This window comes from Pseudochaenichthys georgianus, chromosome 19, assembly GCF_902827115.2.
Source record: "Pseudochaenichthys georgianus chromosome 19, fPseGeo1.2, whole genome shotgun sequence".
In the NCBI taxonomy this organism is placed as follows: Eukaryota; Metazoa; Chordata; class Actinopteri; order Perciformes; family Channichthyidae; genus Pseudochaenichthys; species Pseudochaenichthys georgianus.
The window spans coordinates 17,546,401-17,560,631 of record NC_047521.1 but is presented as its reverse complement, the minus strand read 5'-3'; the positions used below and the strand labels follow the sequence as shown (position 1 = coordinate 17,560,631).

Here is a 14,231-nt window from a genome sequence, read left to right as displayed (position 1 = left end):
GTAGAATCAGCCAAAAAATCCAACAAGATATTTTTGGAATTCAAAGTTCTCTCACCAAATGAAATTGGTGAAGGCTCAGATCTGACTGTCCGGGGAATTCCCAGCAGAAGGGCCCCTGAAAGGCAAAGACGGACGTTCCCAAGTCACACAATTATATCAGCTCTCCATCTCTTGTTCACTCTCTCACACATACACATCTGCACACACTCCTAGCCGGCCAGGTTTTATGCAAAAGATACATGGAATAATACATCCCCTTGGCTTTTTAGTTATTTAAACTACTACCTTGTCTCTGCTGGCTCAGCTTTCTCCTGGGTGCATGTACGGCCTCATTATTATTAATCTTACACAGATGGAATTGGAGAACACTGGCTCTGCACTGGTTACATGGCTGGTGCTACTGGCGGGCTGGTTGTTAAAACAATAATCCACTTTGGTAGAACATTTTAACTACACAGCATCCACACTGTTACAGACGCTTAGGAGCAGTCAGCTGGTCTGGGGTTCCACTGTGGTCAAAAAGCTCTGAATACATGATCTGGCACAGAGGAGTAAATAATATCACCTGAGTGTCTGAGATATGTGTTTCTTGTTATTAGAGCTGTTTAGGAGCAAATATAAATGACCTAAGAAAGTGCACCGACTACGGGTCCCTAGAGAAGTCAAGTCTGGTATTTTTATCACGTCACTGCGCGCACTAAAATGTAACTTACTAGTCTTACTCACAGTTCAAATACACATTTCTTAAGAGGAGGAGGAATTCAGAGTTTAACCTGGCAGATGTGTACCTACTGCTCCTAAGAGCAAACATTCGGATCTGACACCTTACAGAGAGATGTCAGGAGATGATAAGAGGACAGAGAAGGAAGAAAGAGGAAGAAAATAGGGAAAGCGAGGTATTGATTTCTGAGGAAGAAAGCACATGCTAGTGGAAGTCTTAGAACATGTCGAGAAAAGCAACAGGGTCTTTAGTTTACTGAAGGGCTCCAGGACCTAAGAGCTACTGTTCAGGTCGCTTTCTCTGCAGCGAGATCACTGGGTTATATATATGTACTTGTGCTTGACCCCGGGGCCAGATAGATAATGCTTCATAACAATGAATGCTGTAGTTATTGGTGAAACACACGCACACAAACACACTCAAACAAATACACTCATGGATACAAATATGTATTGTCCTCTATAATGTGCATTTCTAACAGAGTCACACATTCCCTGGGGTCGCTTAAGTTCACAGAGGTTATTTAACAGTCAATAACACAGCAAGGAATATAGACAGCCATTCACACCCACACAGAAACAATACAAAACTACTGTTGACATTTCCTACAGTGTTACAATAGGGAGACAATAGTCTTTACACATGTAATGTTAGAAGTATGGCTAAATGTGTTATTTTGGATTCTCACTAGCATAACTATTTAACCTAGAGGAACCTCATGGCATGTAATCGGGTACCTTTAACATTCAAATTTTAGTGTTCTGTGAAGTTTAGATAGTAACGAGAAGAGTCTTTAGTCATCGGTTTGTCCCTGACTAAACCAACATTGAGTGGATTGTCTGTGGGAACAAGCGGCTGTCCAGACTGCTGGACAATGACAGAGGTGCTCTCATTTTCTTGTCTGTGCCCGAGCCTGACGGCATGTCTCGACGGCCTCAGATTTTGGCCAGAGTCGATGATGTAAGCGTGACCTCTTGAATAAACGTCTTGTCTAGAGAAGACAGTGAGAGACAGGCACAATGGCCTCTGTCTGAGGTCTGGATTACGTGCCTAAAAGAACTAGATTAAATGGACAAAATCTACAATGTCTATGTAATTTAGGATTATTATTTCAATATATATAAAATATTTACATTTTTAAATAGGATTGCCTGATCCGTCAATCCTACTTCAAAAGTGGCCATTACAATAAATACATTTGTGGGATAAGAGATTTCTATTGCAGCAAAGGTTAAGGGTGAATGGATGGATTCATGCACGGAAAGAAGACAAAAGCGGGGGAGAGGTTAGTCGGAAAAAAAGGCTTTAAATGCAGAAGGAAAGAGCAGTTTAAGGTCGGCATAAGTCAGGATAGAGAAAGCCGTCTAGGTAAAGCCTATGGACAGTGTGTGGGTGGTGCCTGCTGACCATGGGGTTGCTCATTAACAGCTGCAGAGGCCAGGCATCCCAGAGTTCTGGGCAATTGTCTGCCTAGCCCAGGTGCATGGCCCATTCAGACCACAGGAAGCCCCCTTTATCCCCATTCCTCTAACATGGACAGAGACGCGGTCAAGGAAGGTGAATGTGATCCTGGCCTGTCTTTTCTAACACCAAACTAGAGTAGCAGTCACATGCTCATACAGTCCTTCGGCCCATTGTTGGGATCCACAGTCATTGTGGCTCGTCTTTCTTGAATGCTCGGCTAAGATGGGGTTCTGGTCTGTTTTTCTTATAATATGAAAAACACGTCAGCTCTTTTCACAAAGCCAGTACCCATTCTTTAGAGAAATAAGAATGAATGGGGATAAAATAAGCATGTTCTGTAGTTGTAAAGGCTCAGGTGGGAGGTCTTGCAAGCCATAAAAATGGCCAGATTCCATCACTTCCTCCACACTAATTACCATACACTTGGAGCAAGTGCCCTCCCTCTCTTCATCCCTGTGCCCATGCTTCACTCCCTCTGACACACACACGCACACACAGTGAGGCGCAGTTGGGAAATGGTTAACACTCCAGCCGTCCCCTGCTGCCAGTGAAAGCTTACAAAACAATGGAGACATTGTTCGACCAGGGCTAGGCTCTAGACTCTAAGGCTGTGTGTGTGTGCATGTGTGCGTGCGTGTGTATGCACGTGAATGTCAGGAAAGTAGTTTGTGTGTATGCGTTTATCATTTGCATGTTTCTGCCCCAATTCCCAGAACGATAACTTCAGAAATCTCATTCAGCAATAAATACTTAATATTTTAAATGCTAACATATATAGTATATATTGTGCCCTTCAGCCAAATGACGTCATAACTTAACATATTTTACAGCACTTATGTTGATGCTATCCCACACACACACACAAACACACTTCAAGTCAGAGATTTACCAAACAATCTGGTGCGGTATTTTTGTCGTTGTTACTCAGTTAATCTAATAATCACTTTCTTGAAAATAGTGGGGTAATATCAAAAAGAATACACACCACTTTTAACATTTGACCATATGCTTTAAACAACTTCCTGCTAAGTATACGTGTCAAATTGAATCACAATGAAAGGCAAGTTGACAAAGCAAGTACTGTTTATGCTCTTTCCTTCAGGGACTGTGTGAAGCATACAAATATTTCTTGGAGTCTCTCCCTCAAAAAATACACATGGATGGATAAATATTGAATAACTTTTAGCCAATGGCATAAAAGTTCAGTGGCGGCAGCTTTTGAGACTGCCTGCGGGGTGGTCAGGCACTTCAAAGGGTCCTGCGTGGCCCCCTTTGAGGGCATGGTAAACAGGGGCATACAGCGTGCCCTCCGAAAGACCGGCCTGCGTGAGGTCACTTCCTCTTTTTCTCAGCTGATCCTCCAGCAGTCCACCTTGACTGAGCCTTCCAGCCAGAAATGAGACCGCCTGTCTGCACCTCCGTCCCTGTCCATCTCTCTTCCATCTTTCTCCTCAGCCACAACTTTCCAACAGGCCTTATCTACAGACATCTTTATCCCTCCCACTATCTCTCACTGTCTGTTTGTATTGTTGTTTCAACTCACTCGGGGTCAGTCAGGCTTCAGACTGCTGTTATCTAGGAGGCCAATCTGGGTCTTCTTATCACTGCTGGAGCATCTAACTTCCACTCCCGCTAGAGAGATCAAGGCGTTCCTTTGCATTGGTATACGAAAAACCAACTACAGCCCTATTTATTGATAAGGGCATCACGTACTGGAACATGTATGCCTACATCTTCCACTACAAAATAAATAAAATGGCTTGACTGATTGAGCGAGACCAGTGGGAGTCCATGTGGAGTTATTATTGGCATTCATGATGCCGTCTACCGTAATCTGTCTTTTCTATATGTACAACAGCCAGTATGATGCAAACCAGGGAAACATTCAATCACACTTCCTTCTCAGTCAGAGGTGCGTGCTGGAGCGGGATGGCAGGAGCGGCAACTATACAAGCTGCATTTCACATGTTATCACTCGGGGCTAACAGCGAGATGTGCGCCTAGGCAGCGATGCTGCAATGCCTCTGATCTTACCAGCCTGTGTACTCTATCAAACAGATGACACTAGGGCTGGGCAATATGACCACAAATATTACAATATATTCTCTCATATTGATCAGTGTCAGTACTAATCACAATGCCAGTTTAATAGAGCTCCCACTCGTCAATTCTGCTTTTGCTTCTGTTTTCATCTAAGAACTCAAAGATAGAAAAAAAACTAGAAGGTTCATTAAAATGTTATATACCGAGTTATTTATCACCAATATACAATATACAATATTTATTATACATTGTGCTATTGAGAAAGGGTCTGTTATCCTGCAATGTGCAAGTTAAAATATCTGACTGGTTGTCCATCTTAGTTGTTTCAAGTACGTTTTTGCCCCACAGCCAGTTTCAGTTTTGGTGTTGCATCTTTGTTCTAAGCCTGTTAGTGTTGCATTGGGAAAAATAGATGCTTTTTATTTTGCCAATAATAAACAGAAGTGGTTAAGATCATGTGAGCTAACTTGCTTTTGAGCAACCTAATACAAATATTTTTTTATATATATATATACACATATATACAGTATATATACAGTATATACTGTAGATATTAGGGCTGTCCCGAATACCATTTTTCGGGCTCCGGATATTCGGTAGTAAACAGCAGCGAATATTCGTTCCGCGCAGGGGGTGTGTGCAGTAATCAGCAGCGAACCGCTTCGACACGTGTATTTCGGTTTATTCACGGCATTCTTTTTGTTATTCTACAGTATTGTTGTTTTATACTTATTTGTTAATGTATATAACCCAATTTGTGTTCTTTGAAATTGAAAAGGATATTGCATTGTGTGTGTTGCTTTTGTTGCAGTCGTATATGTCTTAAGTGTAATTTGGCTTGGCTTCCTATTTTGTATGGACATGCTTTTATTTTGAAGGAGAGTTAGAAGAGCTATGGAAACAACGTAACGGAGATTAACGGAGAAAAGTCATATCTACATATAAAGACGGAGAAAGTAAACGATAACATTTATGGTTAAGTGTTAGCACCCCCCGAAGAGGCACAAGCTCTTACGTTCATATTGGAGATTTCAATAAATAAAAAAAAATAAAAAAAGATAATATCCGAATAACGAAATTGAAACCCGAATAGTACTCCAACGAACGAATATTCGGATATTCGGGTACAGCCCTAGTAGATAGATACATATTACTGCAAAAATTAAATCATGCAACTAATGCAAGTTAGAGCTGCAATGATTACACTTAATGTGTTTTTCTCAAAGCTCCTTTAAAAGGGAATCATACAGCAGGAGTTAAGTGGATGTGAGGTAGTAAGTATTTACAGCCGTATGAGTCATAGCAGGATAAAACCTCAAGTATTTACCTGCAGCTTGTGTTGCATACAACCAGTTTAATGACTTCATAGGAGTTGGAACTCATTGCTCAGCCTCTCCTAAAATAACAGAGTAAGAAGAGGCCCCTGAACTCTTTGGAATATAAATAACACGAGCATCGCAGGGAAAGATAAGGAGGGCTTTAGCTGGGCTTGTTTTGTTCAGTATAACGGCGTCATCGCTAGCTCTGTCTTAAAAACACAACTTTAGACAAGGTTTCTGTTTCAAATAAACTGCCTTGTCGACTCCTGCTATTTTTAAGACGTGCTTAACTTAAATGGGCAAAATACCAAGGAGGCCTCGGCTTGCCAACTTTTGAGTAACTGTTCGAGATGGTATTTATTACAGACCATAAAAGTAACTCAACTGATCAAATGTCAAATGCGACTCGGAGGGACACTCTGTCTCGACAGTGTAATTTGTGGGATACAAAATCATTGCTACCTTCTGTGTGAGCTCCACAGCCGTGACCACTACGAACTGCATTGCTTCGCAGAGTGCTTAAACACAAAGGGTCAGCCGTGTATTATTAGCTCCAGCTCCACGGTTACTACAGGAGATATTCTATTCATGAGCAAACAAACTTGGAAGGTTTCTCAATCTCAAATAGTTATGTGCTTTTCAAATGTTCATTTTCATAACAACGTGTAGGAGAAGCCCGACTCCAAGACAAAAGTAACAACTGTGCCAATAATGGCCCAGGGCATTCGTGATCACCTCACTAATTCTGCTCAATCCCCACTCATTGATTTTTCCGTGCTAACCCTGTGACCACATACAGTACGTACACCTCCCTACGTTCAGCCTTTCCATTGACCTCTTGAGAAACGTTCCGCCTTTAGCGAACGACTAAGTTTATACTCAATTGTTCATTCTCGCGCTGCTTGCCTCTCAGATATTGACGTGCCAGTGGTGGATGCTCTGTGTTGTGCATGTGCTGCGTGTGCCCCTATGGCTGTCCAGCCAACTCTCCTGCCAGACTACTCCTCCAACTCCCTGAATAGGGTAATCAATGTTGAAGGAACGCCCACACTTTCCTCAAATACGATATGTTAAAAGACCAGCGTTAGCCCATTCTCTTGAAAAAGTTGTCAACATACAGTAAGACCAGTTTTCCACAATCTTGCCGCTCAGAAAGAGGCTGGGCTGGGTTATCATTTCTCTCTAGGATTAAAGGTGGTGTTGCTGTCCAAAGAACGACTGCTGCACCTGCCACAGTGGCAACCCCCATTGACATTTGCCTCCTGCTCACTCACTAACAGACATAAGCTCTTTTATTCTGGGATTCACAACACTTCTCCATGTCAAAATGTGCACTTATAAAATAACAAGTTTACATAAAACTGTCTGGGTGCGTTAGTGACTGTGATTTAAGGGGAAATGCAAACAAATGTGCATTGTCTAGTCAAAACATCCACTTATGGGGACAAGGGGAGGCTTTAACACTGAAGAGGTATGGGTAAGAGAAGAAAAGCAGGGTTTGTTTGTCTGTCTGTCTGTCATGCATAAGGGAAGAAGAGCTGGTGAAAGAAGAAAAGTACCGGGCGGAGTTCTACTTACAACGATGTGTGCCGGTGATGGGGACCTGGCATCTTTAAGTGCTTGTCTACTTTGAAGACCTCCTTGTTGAACATCTAGCAGGGGCCATTTCATCTGTAGGTACTGAATGGTAGAAAGGAAACAGAATGGAAAGCAAACATGTTAACAATGCAGAAAGCAAAAACCAAAGTGAACAAATAAAAAATAAGACAAAAAAAGGAAGACATTTCTTGACATTGGTGTGGAAACTCAAAAACATGGTGGATGGGGTGAGGACGGCCTCAAGCATGCATGTGAGAGTCCAGTATGGGTACACACAGTAGTATTATCGTAAATAAATACAGCATAAATCAGGTAGTTCTTTGGTAGCCGGACTCAGTGAGCAGGAATTTTAGAACAAAAGGTTATTTTTTCTTTTGTAAAGTAGCTTACTAGTGACTTTGGATTGCATTAAGTAACTCATTTGGAGTTGGGGGAGGGCAGAGGTCAAAGGTAGTACTGTACTAAGCTCGTGGCTTTGAGATGACCTAATGTCATAAATGTTGTCGGACTTTTATTGGAACACATAAAAAGGTTAAAGTGTGGCGTCTGACTCCACTCCTCTGGGTTTAAGCCTCCTGACGGCTCCCATTAATGATTGACTTGGGCTCTATCAAAAGTCTCTCCCTCTTTCTCCCTCACACACGCAGGAAAAACAGATAAGCAGAAACGAGGGTCATGAGAAACATCTGTCTGTTATAAACGGGGTGGAGTCCTTCTAATTTGATGACGTGCTTTGCTGACTCTACCTTGAATGGTTTACGTAGCACTACAAGGTTATTGTCTTCATCTTCACATATTCCTTCAAAAATACACAAATACTAAAAAAAAAACACTTTGCGCATATTTATATGAGAGTGAAATTACTCTGACTATACAGCCAATTCTCTTCAGACATGTCAGCCATGGACTGCCTGGTGTTTGCTAAAGTATGTAGACTGCATGTCAATGTCACGGCCACCTAGTTCGAGGTAAAAAGGTCACAGCTGCTGTTTCAGCTCTGAGGCCGTAGGAATGGATACCGTACTGAGAGCTGAATGACCTAAAACATGTGAAGAAGGGAAACTACTTAGGCAGCAGGACATCCTTCACATTCAAATATTAACCGCAGTGGCCTTAAATTAACGGTTTGACTCAACCACCAAGGAAACCGGTAGTTAAAAACCATCTTCTTTTTTTTTAAAGTACATTTAAAAGTTGTATATGTCTCAAGAAACCACATGGAAGACCAGGAACAATATTTGGTGCTGGCTAATAAATAAAAAAATCCTGTTTTGTAACTTTTGCGCCAAAAATACTTGATAACACAAAGAAAGAAATGAAAAGGTTCATTCATATGTGCTGCTATTACACAACAGTATTCCCTTAAAGACCGTCCGAAAGATGAACTGATACTAAGGCACTCATCTGAACTTTGGACTGCCTTTACACATGTTTGGAATTACTTGAAGATGCTATCTGAACCCTTTTCACTTATGGGTGATTGAGATCGCGTGCCTCTTTGCAGTTATGACACACGACCTAAGAAAGGTTGATGAAATCCTGTTTCATTGCATAATTATCTCACCATCATTATTGGCTCAGAACCCAGGATCACATTTTGGCACAAGGCGAGTAAAATGTAAGGCATTGCTGTTTCATAAATTAAAAAACAGTGCAATCAGAGTCCAGTTTGGCAGTTGTTTACCAATGCAGGTACATTAGATTGCATTTATGTGTACTGCCATCCACTAATGGTGACTGCGAGTTCGTATGCATGTGAGGCCGGGTGTGTGTCTGTGTGCTGTGTGTGTTTCAGAGAGTGAGTGTGTCGCGACCCTTCCCGAGACTGTGTCTAAATCAGTGGTAATTAGTGAAGAGTTCACCGTGGGGTGCCTGCCAGTGGTAGACGCTGGAGGGAGTTATTGACTCCATGTCCTCGGTTACAGCCTATGCGAGGGAAAAAACGGTTTGCTGCCTGGTCTCTCTCCACAGCTACCACTCATTTATGACTCCAAGATGGTTTTTATTGCTAAAAAAACTGAGTTTGTTTATGCTTGTTTGTATGTCCTGAGAGTGGAAAAAGAAAAGGTTGTAAAAAAACTCCAGAGTTGTAGTCTTGTGGGTTTTTATGGACCCCCCCACACTGGGTATTAATTGCCATGAAGGAGAGGAGGAGGAGGAGAAGACGGGGGTGCTGTTGTAACAATAAAAGACGAGGAAGAGAGTGACTGGGCTGTTGTCATCCATGAGGTAATTCAAGACAGTGTCCACTGGTGCCGGGCAGGGTGGGGGGGCTAGAAGACGAGGCCGTTGGGTAGAGAAGGGGGGTAGGTGTAGATACAGTCATGGGAAAGTCCTGCCATTGCACAGCTGCAGCCGGAGAAGAGGTCAGGCGCGAGGACGCTCTGAGAAGGTGGGCACGGAGCGTGAAGGTGACACCCGACTGTGGTAGAGAGACACGGAAAGACTACGGGCGGGGAGGGTGCCGCAGCGCATGCCCCGACAAGCGGCTCCACTTCAGCCCTGCCATTACAAATGTTCTCACACACTAATCTCTCCTGCAGGTTTTACAAGCATGCCAAAGAAAACGGAGTCCCAGCAAGCACCGGGCTTTCCGACCACCCCCTTCTTGGCCTCCTTCCTCTTCCTCCGCCCCATCCGCCTGCCCCGCTAACCGACGCACCACCTGGGCTTGAGTAGGCCATGACCTCTGACCCCTCTTTGCTGCTCCAAACCCCTCCCTGTTCCCCACTCTGCGACCTGAAAACTCTCCCGCTATGAGGGGGCCCCCCGGGTAACTCAAGTGCCATTCCAATGTGACAAATTGCTCCGGAGTTCCAGGATAACTCTCTCTTCCCCTCTGTCTCTCTTCCTGCCCTCCTCCCACACACACACACACACACTAAAACTCCCCCCTTGACAGACCCCCACCCTGTAAGAGCCACCCAGTGACTGTGCTGGCTTTGGGTTGTGCAGCAGACGGCTTCTCCTTCTCCCTTTCAGCCTCCCCCTTTCTTTTCCCTTACCCAGCGCCCCTCCACGCCAGGCCAGACCCACAATGGGAGCTGAATGACTCAATTGTCTCTGATGAAGTGAAAGACAAGGGAGTCCTCTAAATCCTTACAGAGGGATGAACTCACTCTCACTGTTCCGATGTTCCTCTCCGATACTGCTTTCCCAAGCAAAAGAAGGGGGCTGGTGGTGGGGGGTGGGAGTTGTTTACATGGGCCTATGACTAATGATTATTTTCCTTATTGATTATTTTGTATCTTCTTTTTTCAATTAACCATTCGTCTATACAAAGCTGTCAGAACATGCCTGTTCCCAGGGCCAGAGGTCCCAATAGCTTTTCCTGCAGACCTTCAGGACCAATTTGTCCAAAGTGCAGATGTATCGTTACATTGAAGACCAAACCAATACCATTTGGCATTTTTCTCAAACCCTATTCTTCTTTTTACTATACTAAGTTCGAGCGGGTGCTTTCCATTTGCATGCTGGACTACTCACCCATATGTGAGTTACTGCTGCTATACCAAGGTCTGACATGTTATGAGCTACAGAGTGTTAACCCAGATCCACACTGACTGTCATCGCAGTGAAAACAAGCTGGGGCCTTGGTCCCGATGTCACAGCTCGTGGCCGAGGGGAAGTGGGCTGGAGACAATTCGAGGGGCATCCTGAGCACTCGCACATCATCCTCACACACACACACACACACACACACACACACACACACACACACACACACACACACACACACACACACACACACACACACACACACACACACACACACACACACACACACACACACACACACACACACACACACACACACACACACACACACACACACACACACACACACACACACACACACACACACACACACACACACACACACACACACACACACACACACACACACACACACACACACCGGCTCTCACCACTGTTGTTACTAATTCAACAAGCTGGCACGGAGGCTATTTGGCTTAACACTTGGTACCAGTGCTGGACTCTGATCCTACCAAAATATAAACCATTTTTTCCACATCCTATCAAACATTAACCAAACGTCAATATGTGCTATTGACAAAGAATGGGGGAGGGGAGTCTTACTCATAAATGTTTTATTGAGAATGAGAGACAAGGAAAGTGCAGGATTGTTATGCCAGTTTCTGGGCAGCTTTTTTTCCTGATCAAGCCCCAGTCTGATGTGTTTATCGGAGCAGCAGCCATCACACGGCGTGTTCGTTTTGTTTTGGATTAAGAGCAGAGGGCTTCAGACCAATCAAACAAACGGAGCTCATGATGTGCCAATGTGGCTCCAAAACACTTCCAGCAGGGAACCGGGGGACAGATGATGAGGACCACTGGGGCTCCAGCAGGCATCCCGTCCATGTGAGCAATGTGAGAATGGGGGGGAGGCAGGCAAAGGCAGAGAGACAGATAGCAGCTTGGGTTTAGAGTTAGCATATGGATACTGGGTGTTGCTGTAGAGAGTCCAGCAGATCTTCGGCCCATCTGTGGCCTCATAACATGACATAGCGCTACACAGGCGCCATGGACAACGTTTACAGATGACACATGTACATTCCCCCCCCCCCCCCCGACATGCTTACTCACCCATTCACACCTAAACAACAATGCTCACCTACATTTGAACATACTCTGGTGGACAGGCCTGGCAGCTCCTCTGGGAGAGCGCTCAGAGATGGGATTGACAGCTTGCAGATTACACCAATCAGACCTCTACTCTAAAGAGCTTTATTTAAGTCTGAAATGATCAAGGCTAGTAAAAGGGAGCCCATTCAAAGCTCTGCAAGTAAACTGCACTAAGCTTAAAAGATTAGTCCATCCAGTCTGACTACAATTTTATCCCTTTAAAAACAAGAGCTGAGCATATTATCTTGATCTGCTGCGGATATTACCGGCAGTCTTTGTCCTCACTCACAGGTGCCAGAGAAAAAGTAATTGCGTGCCTATACAAACACGTAATTTGTTGAGGAAGGGGCAGTCATTTTCTGTAATAGGGGGAGGGCAAGCCTAATGCAACACAGACACTTTGAAATCTACCTAATTAAAAAAGAAATAACTAGCCCACGGAGCTATATACATTGTTGTTTTGGTTTCTGTGTTCAGTAATGACTGTAGAGCAAATAGAGTAACGCAAGAATACCTTGACACAACTGGAAGAAAGTTGCAGACACAAGAGGGCCCATCATGGCTGCTTTGGTTCTACTAATGCACATTTTATGAGTTAATATTAAAGAAAAGAAAAAATACCCCACCTGCTCCGATAGCCAGAGGCATTTTGCAACCAGGAAAATAAAAGTGGAATGTGGGAAGGCCTGGGGTTTGTGTGCCCTGGGGCAGGAAGGGGTCCGCTGGGCCCATATTTACTCCAAAGCCAGATCCGCTTGGGGGTTCCACTGGCCCTGACAGCACTGGGGCCGCCGACCTGATCCAAAACCTCCCCTCCTGTTCCCCTACTCCCTTTGCCAACAATCTCCACCTCAAACTCCCCTTCTCACCCAACTCAGACTTTACCAACCCATCGGTGAAATGGGCCAGGAGAAACAACTCCTGTTGTTAATATTTCAGAAATAACTTCAGTCTTTGGCAAACAAGGGAAATAATCGCTACATTTTAACCAGTTTGGTGGGATTCTATTATACTTTTTTCAATGAACACTTGACTTTTATCTGGCCTCTTCTGGAAGTTAGTTTCGCTCTCTTAAACACTAGTTCATGAGATAAGTATGGCTTTGCTCTGACACTGTTTACTTAGCAAGTGTGGACAAATGTGGTGTTCAAACACCCGCTGATTGACCGGAAAGTTTCAAAGGATTGCGCAACATGTAACTGACAACAAATCTGTCTACAACTTGAGGACACAAAATAGTTTTTTAGTCAAAAGCTTTTAAAAAATGTACTTCACTACCTTTAATTAGATTGATTGGATGATGATAGACTATTAGGAAAACGACATTTTAAAGGAAGTGTTAGGGTGACATGAATACAGTGTAAAACCCACCAACTTCTCAACAAGCCTCAGAAAGTAAACACTGTTCCATTTCTGGCATTTGCACCCCTCCCCCCGTTTCCCACTGTCCCTTTCCCTGTGTCATTAAGAGTATCTCTTGGCTGCTCTATAAATATTGTGGCAGGGAGGGTGAAGGCCAGCAGGAGCTGGCTGGTCTTCCGTCAGCCCCGCTAATGAACAGGCGCTCTGGCACCTTTAGCATCAGGCTCAGCTGCAGAATGCCTCGGCTTTCAGGTGAGAGCTACTCCTCTATCCGAGTGACTCTTTCTTGCTTTTCCAATACTCGGACACAAATAAAACTTGCCTTCAGTGGCATTCATGACCACTACTATATGTAGGGCTGCTCAATTAATCGTATTTTAAAATTAAATTTATTTTGTATTGGTTTTTCAGTTGAATTATACTTAAAGTTCAGGGTAATCAACTGTTAACATACTTTTCACGTTTTTTTTCTCCAATAAATTGATGTTTTCAAAGTAAATGGATAATCGTTTTTTATAATCGTGATATCAATTATTGACCGAAATAATCGAGATTATGACTTTTTCCATAATCGAGCAGCCCTAGTTATATGTAAGGTATGATTATTCAACGGTAAAAAAAAGCAGCTCAAGCTATAAGCTATAAGACATGTCATCACATGAATTATAGTAAGTAATCAATGGTGCCCAGTCTGGTCAATAAAAGCTAAGAAATATGCTAAAAGCACAACTTTGTACTTCGGTGCACCATCAAATCATCGACGACAAATAACTCTCTGCATTTCTTTCTATAAAGATATCTGAAATTACTTATTCAAAAGGCAACGGGAATACTGGTTTTGTCCTGAGGACATTTAGTCACTTATCAATTCTGAAAACTAATGAGCATCTTGGATAAGCCGTGAAGCATCTTCAAGGTTAAAAGAGAAACAAATCAGTTGCCTTTGACATGGCATTTCTAGATCATCTGTTTTACTGTATTGTATTCATATGATATTGTAGGCTAGCACACATGCATCAGCTTGAGTTAGAAACATCTTGTCAGATTACTGATATCCATGTAAACATGTGGCTGAA

General features: G+C 43.4%; 1 protein-coding gene across 1 annotated transcript in view; it reads right to left on the bottom strand.

Moving 5' to 3' along the window:
- LOC117465006 (transcription factor 7-like 2) overlaps positions 1 to 14,231 on the bottom strand; it is an 84,464-nt gene that overhangs the window by 47,859 nt on the left and 22,374 nt on the right. The window contains 1 exon segment of the mRNA XM_071206776.1: positions 7,126 to 7,227. Coding sequence (XP_071062877.1) covers positions 7,126 to 7,227 — 102 coding nt within the window.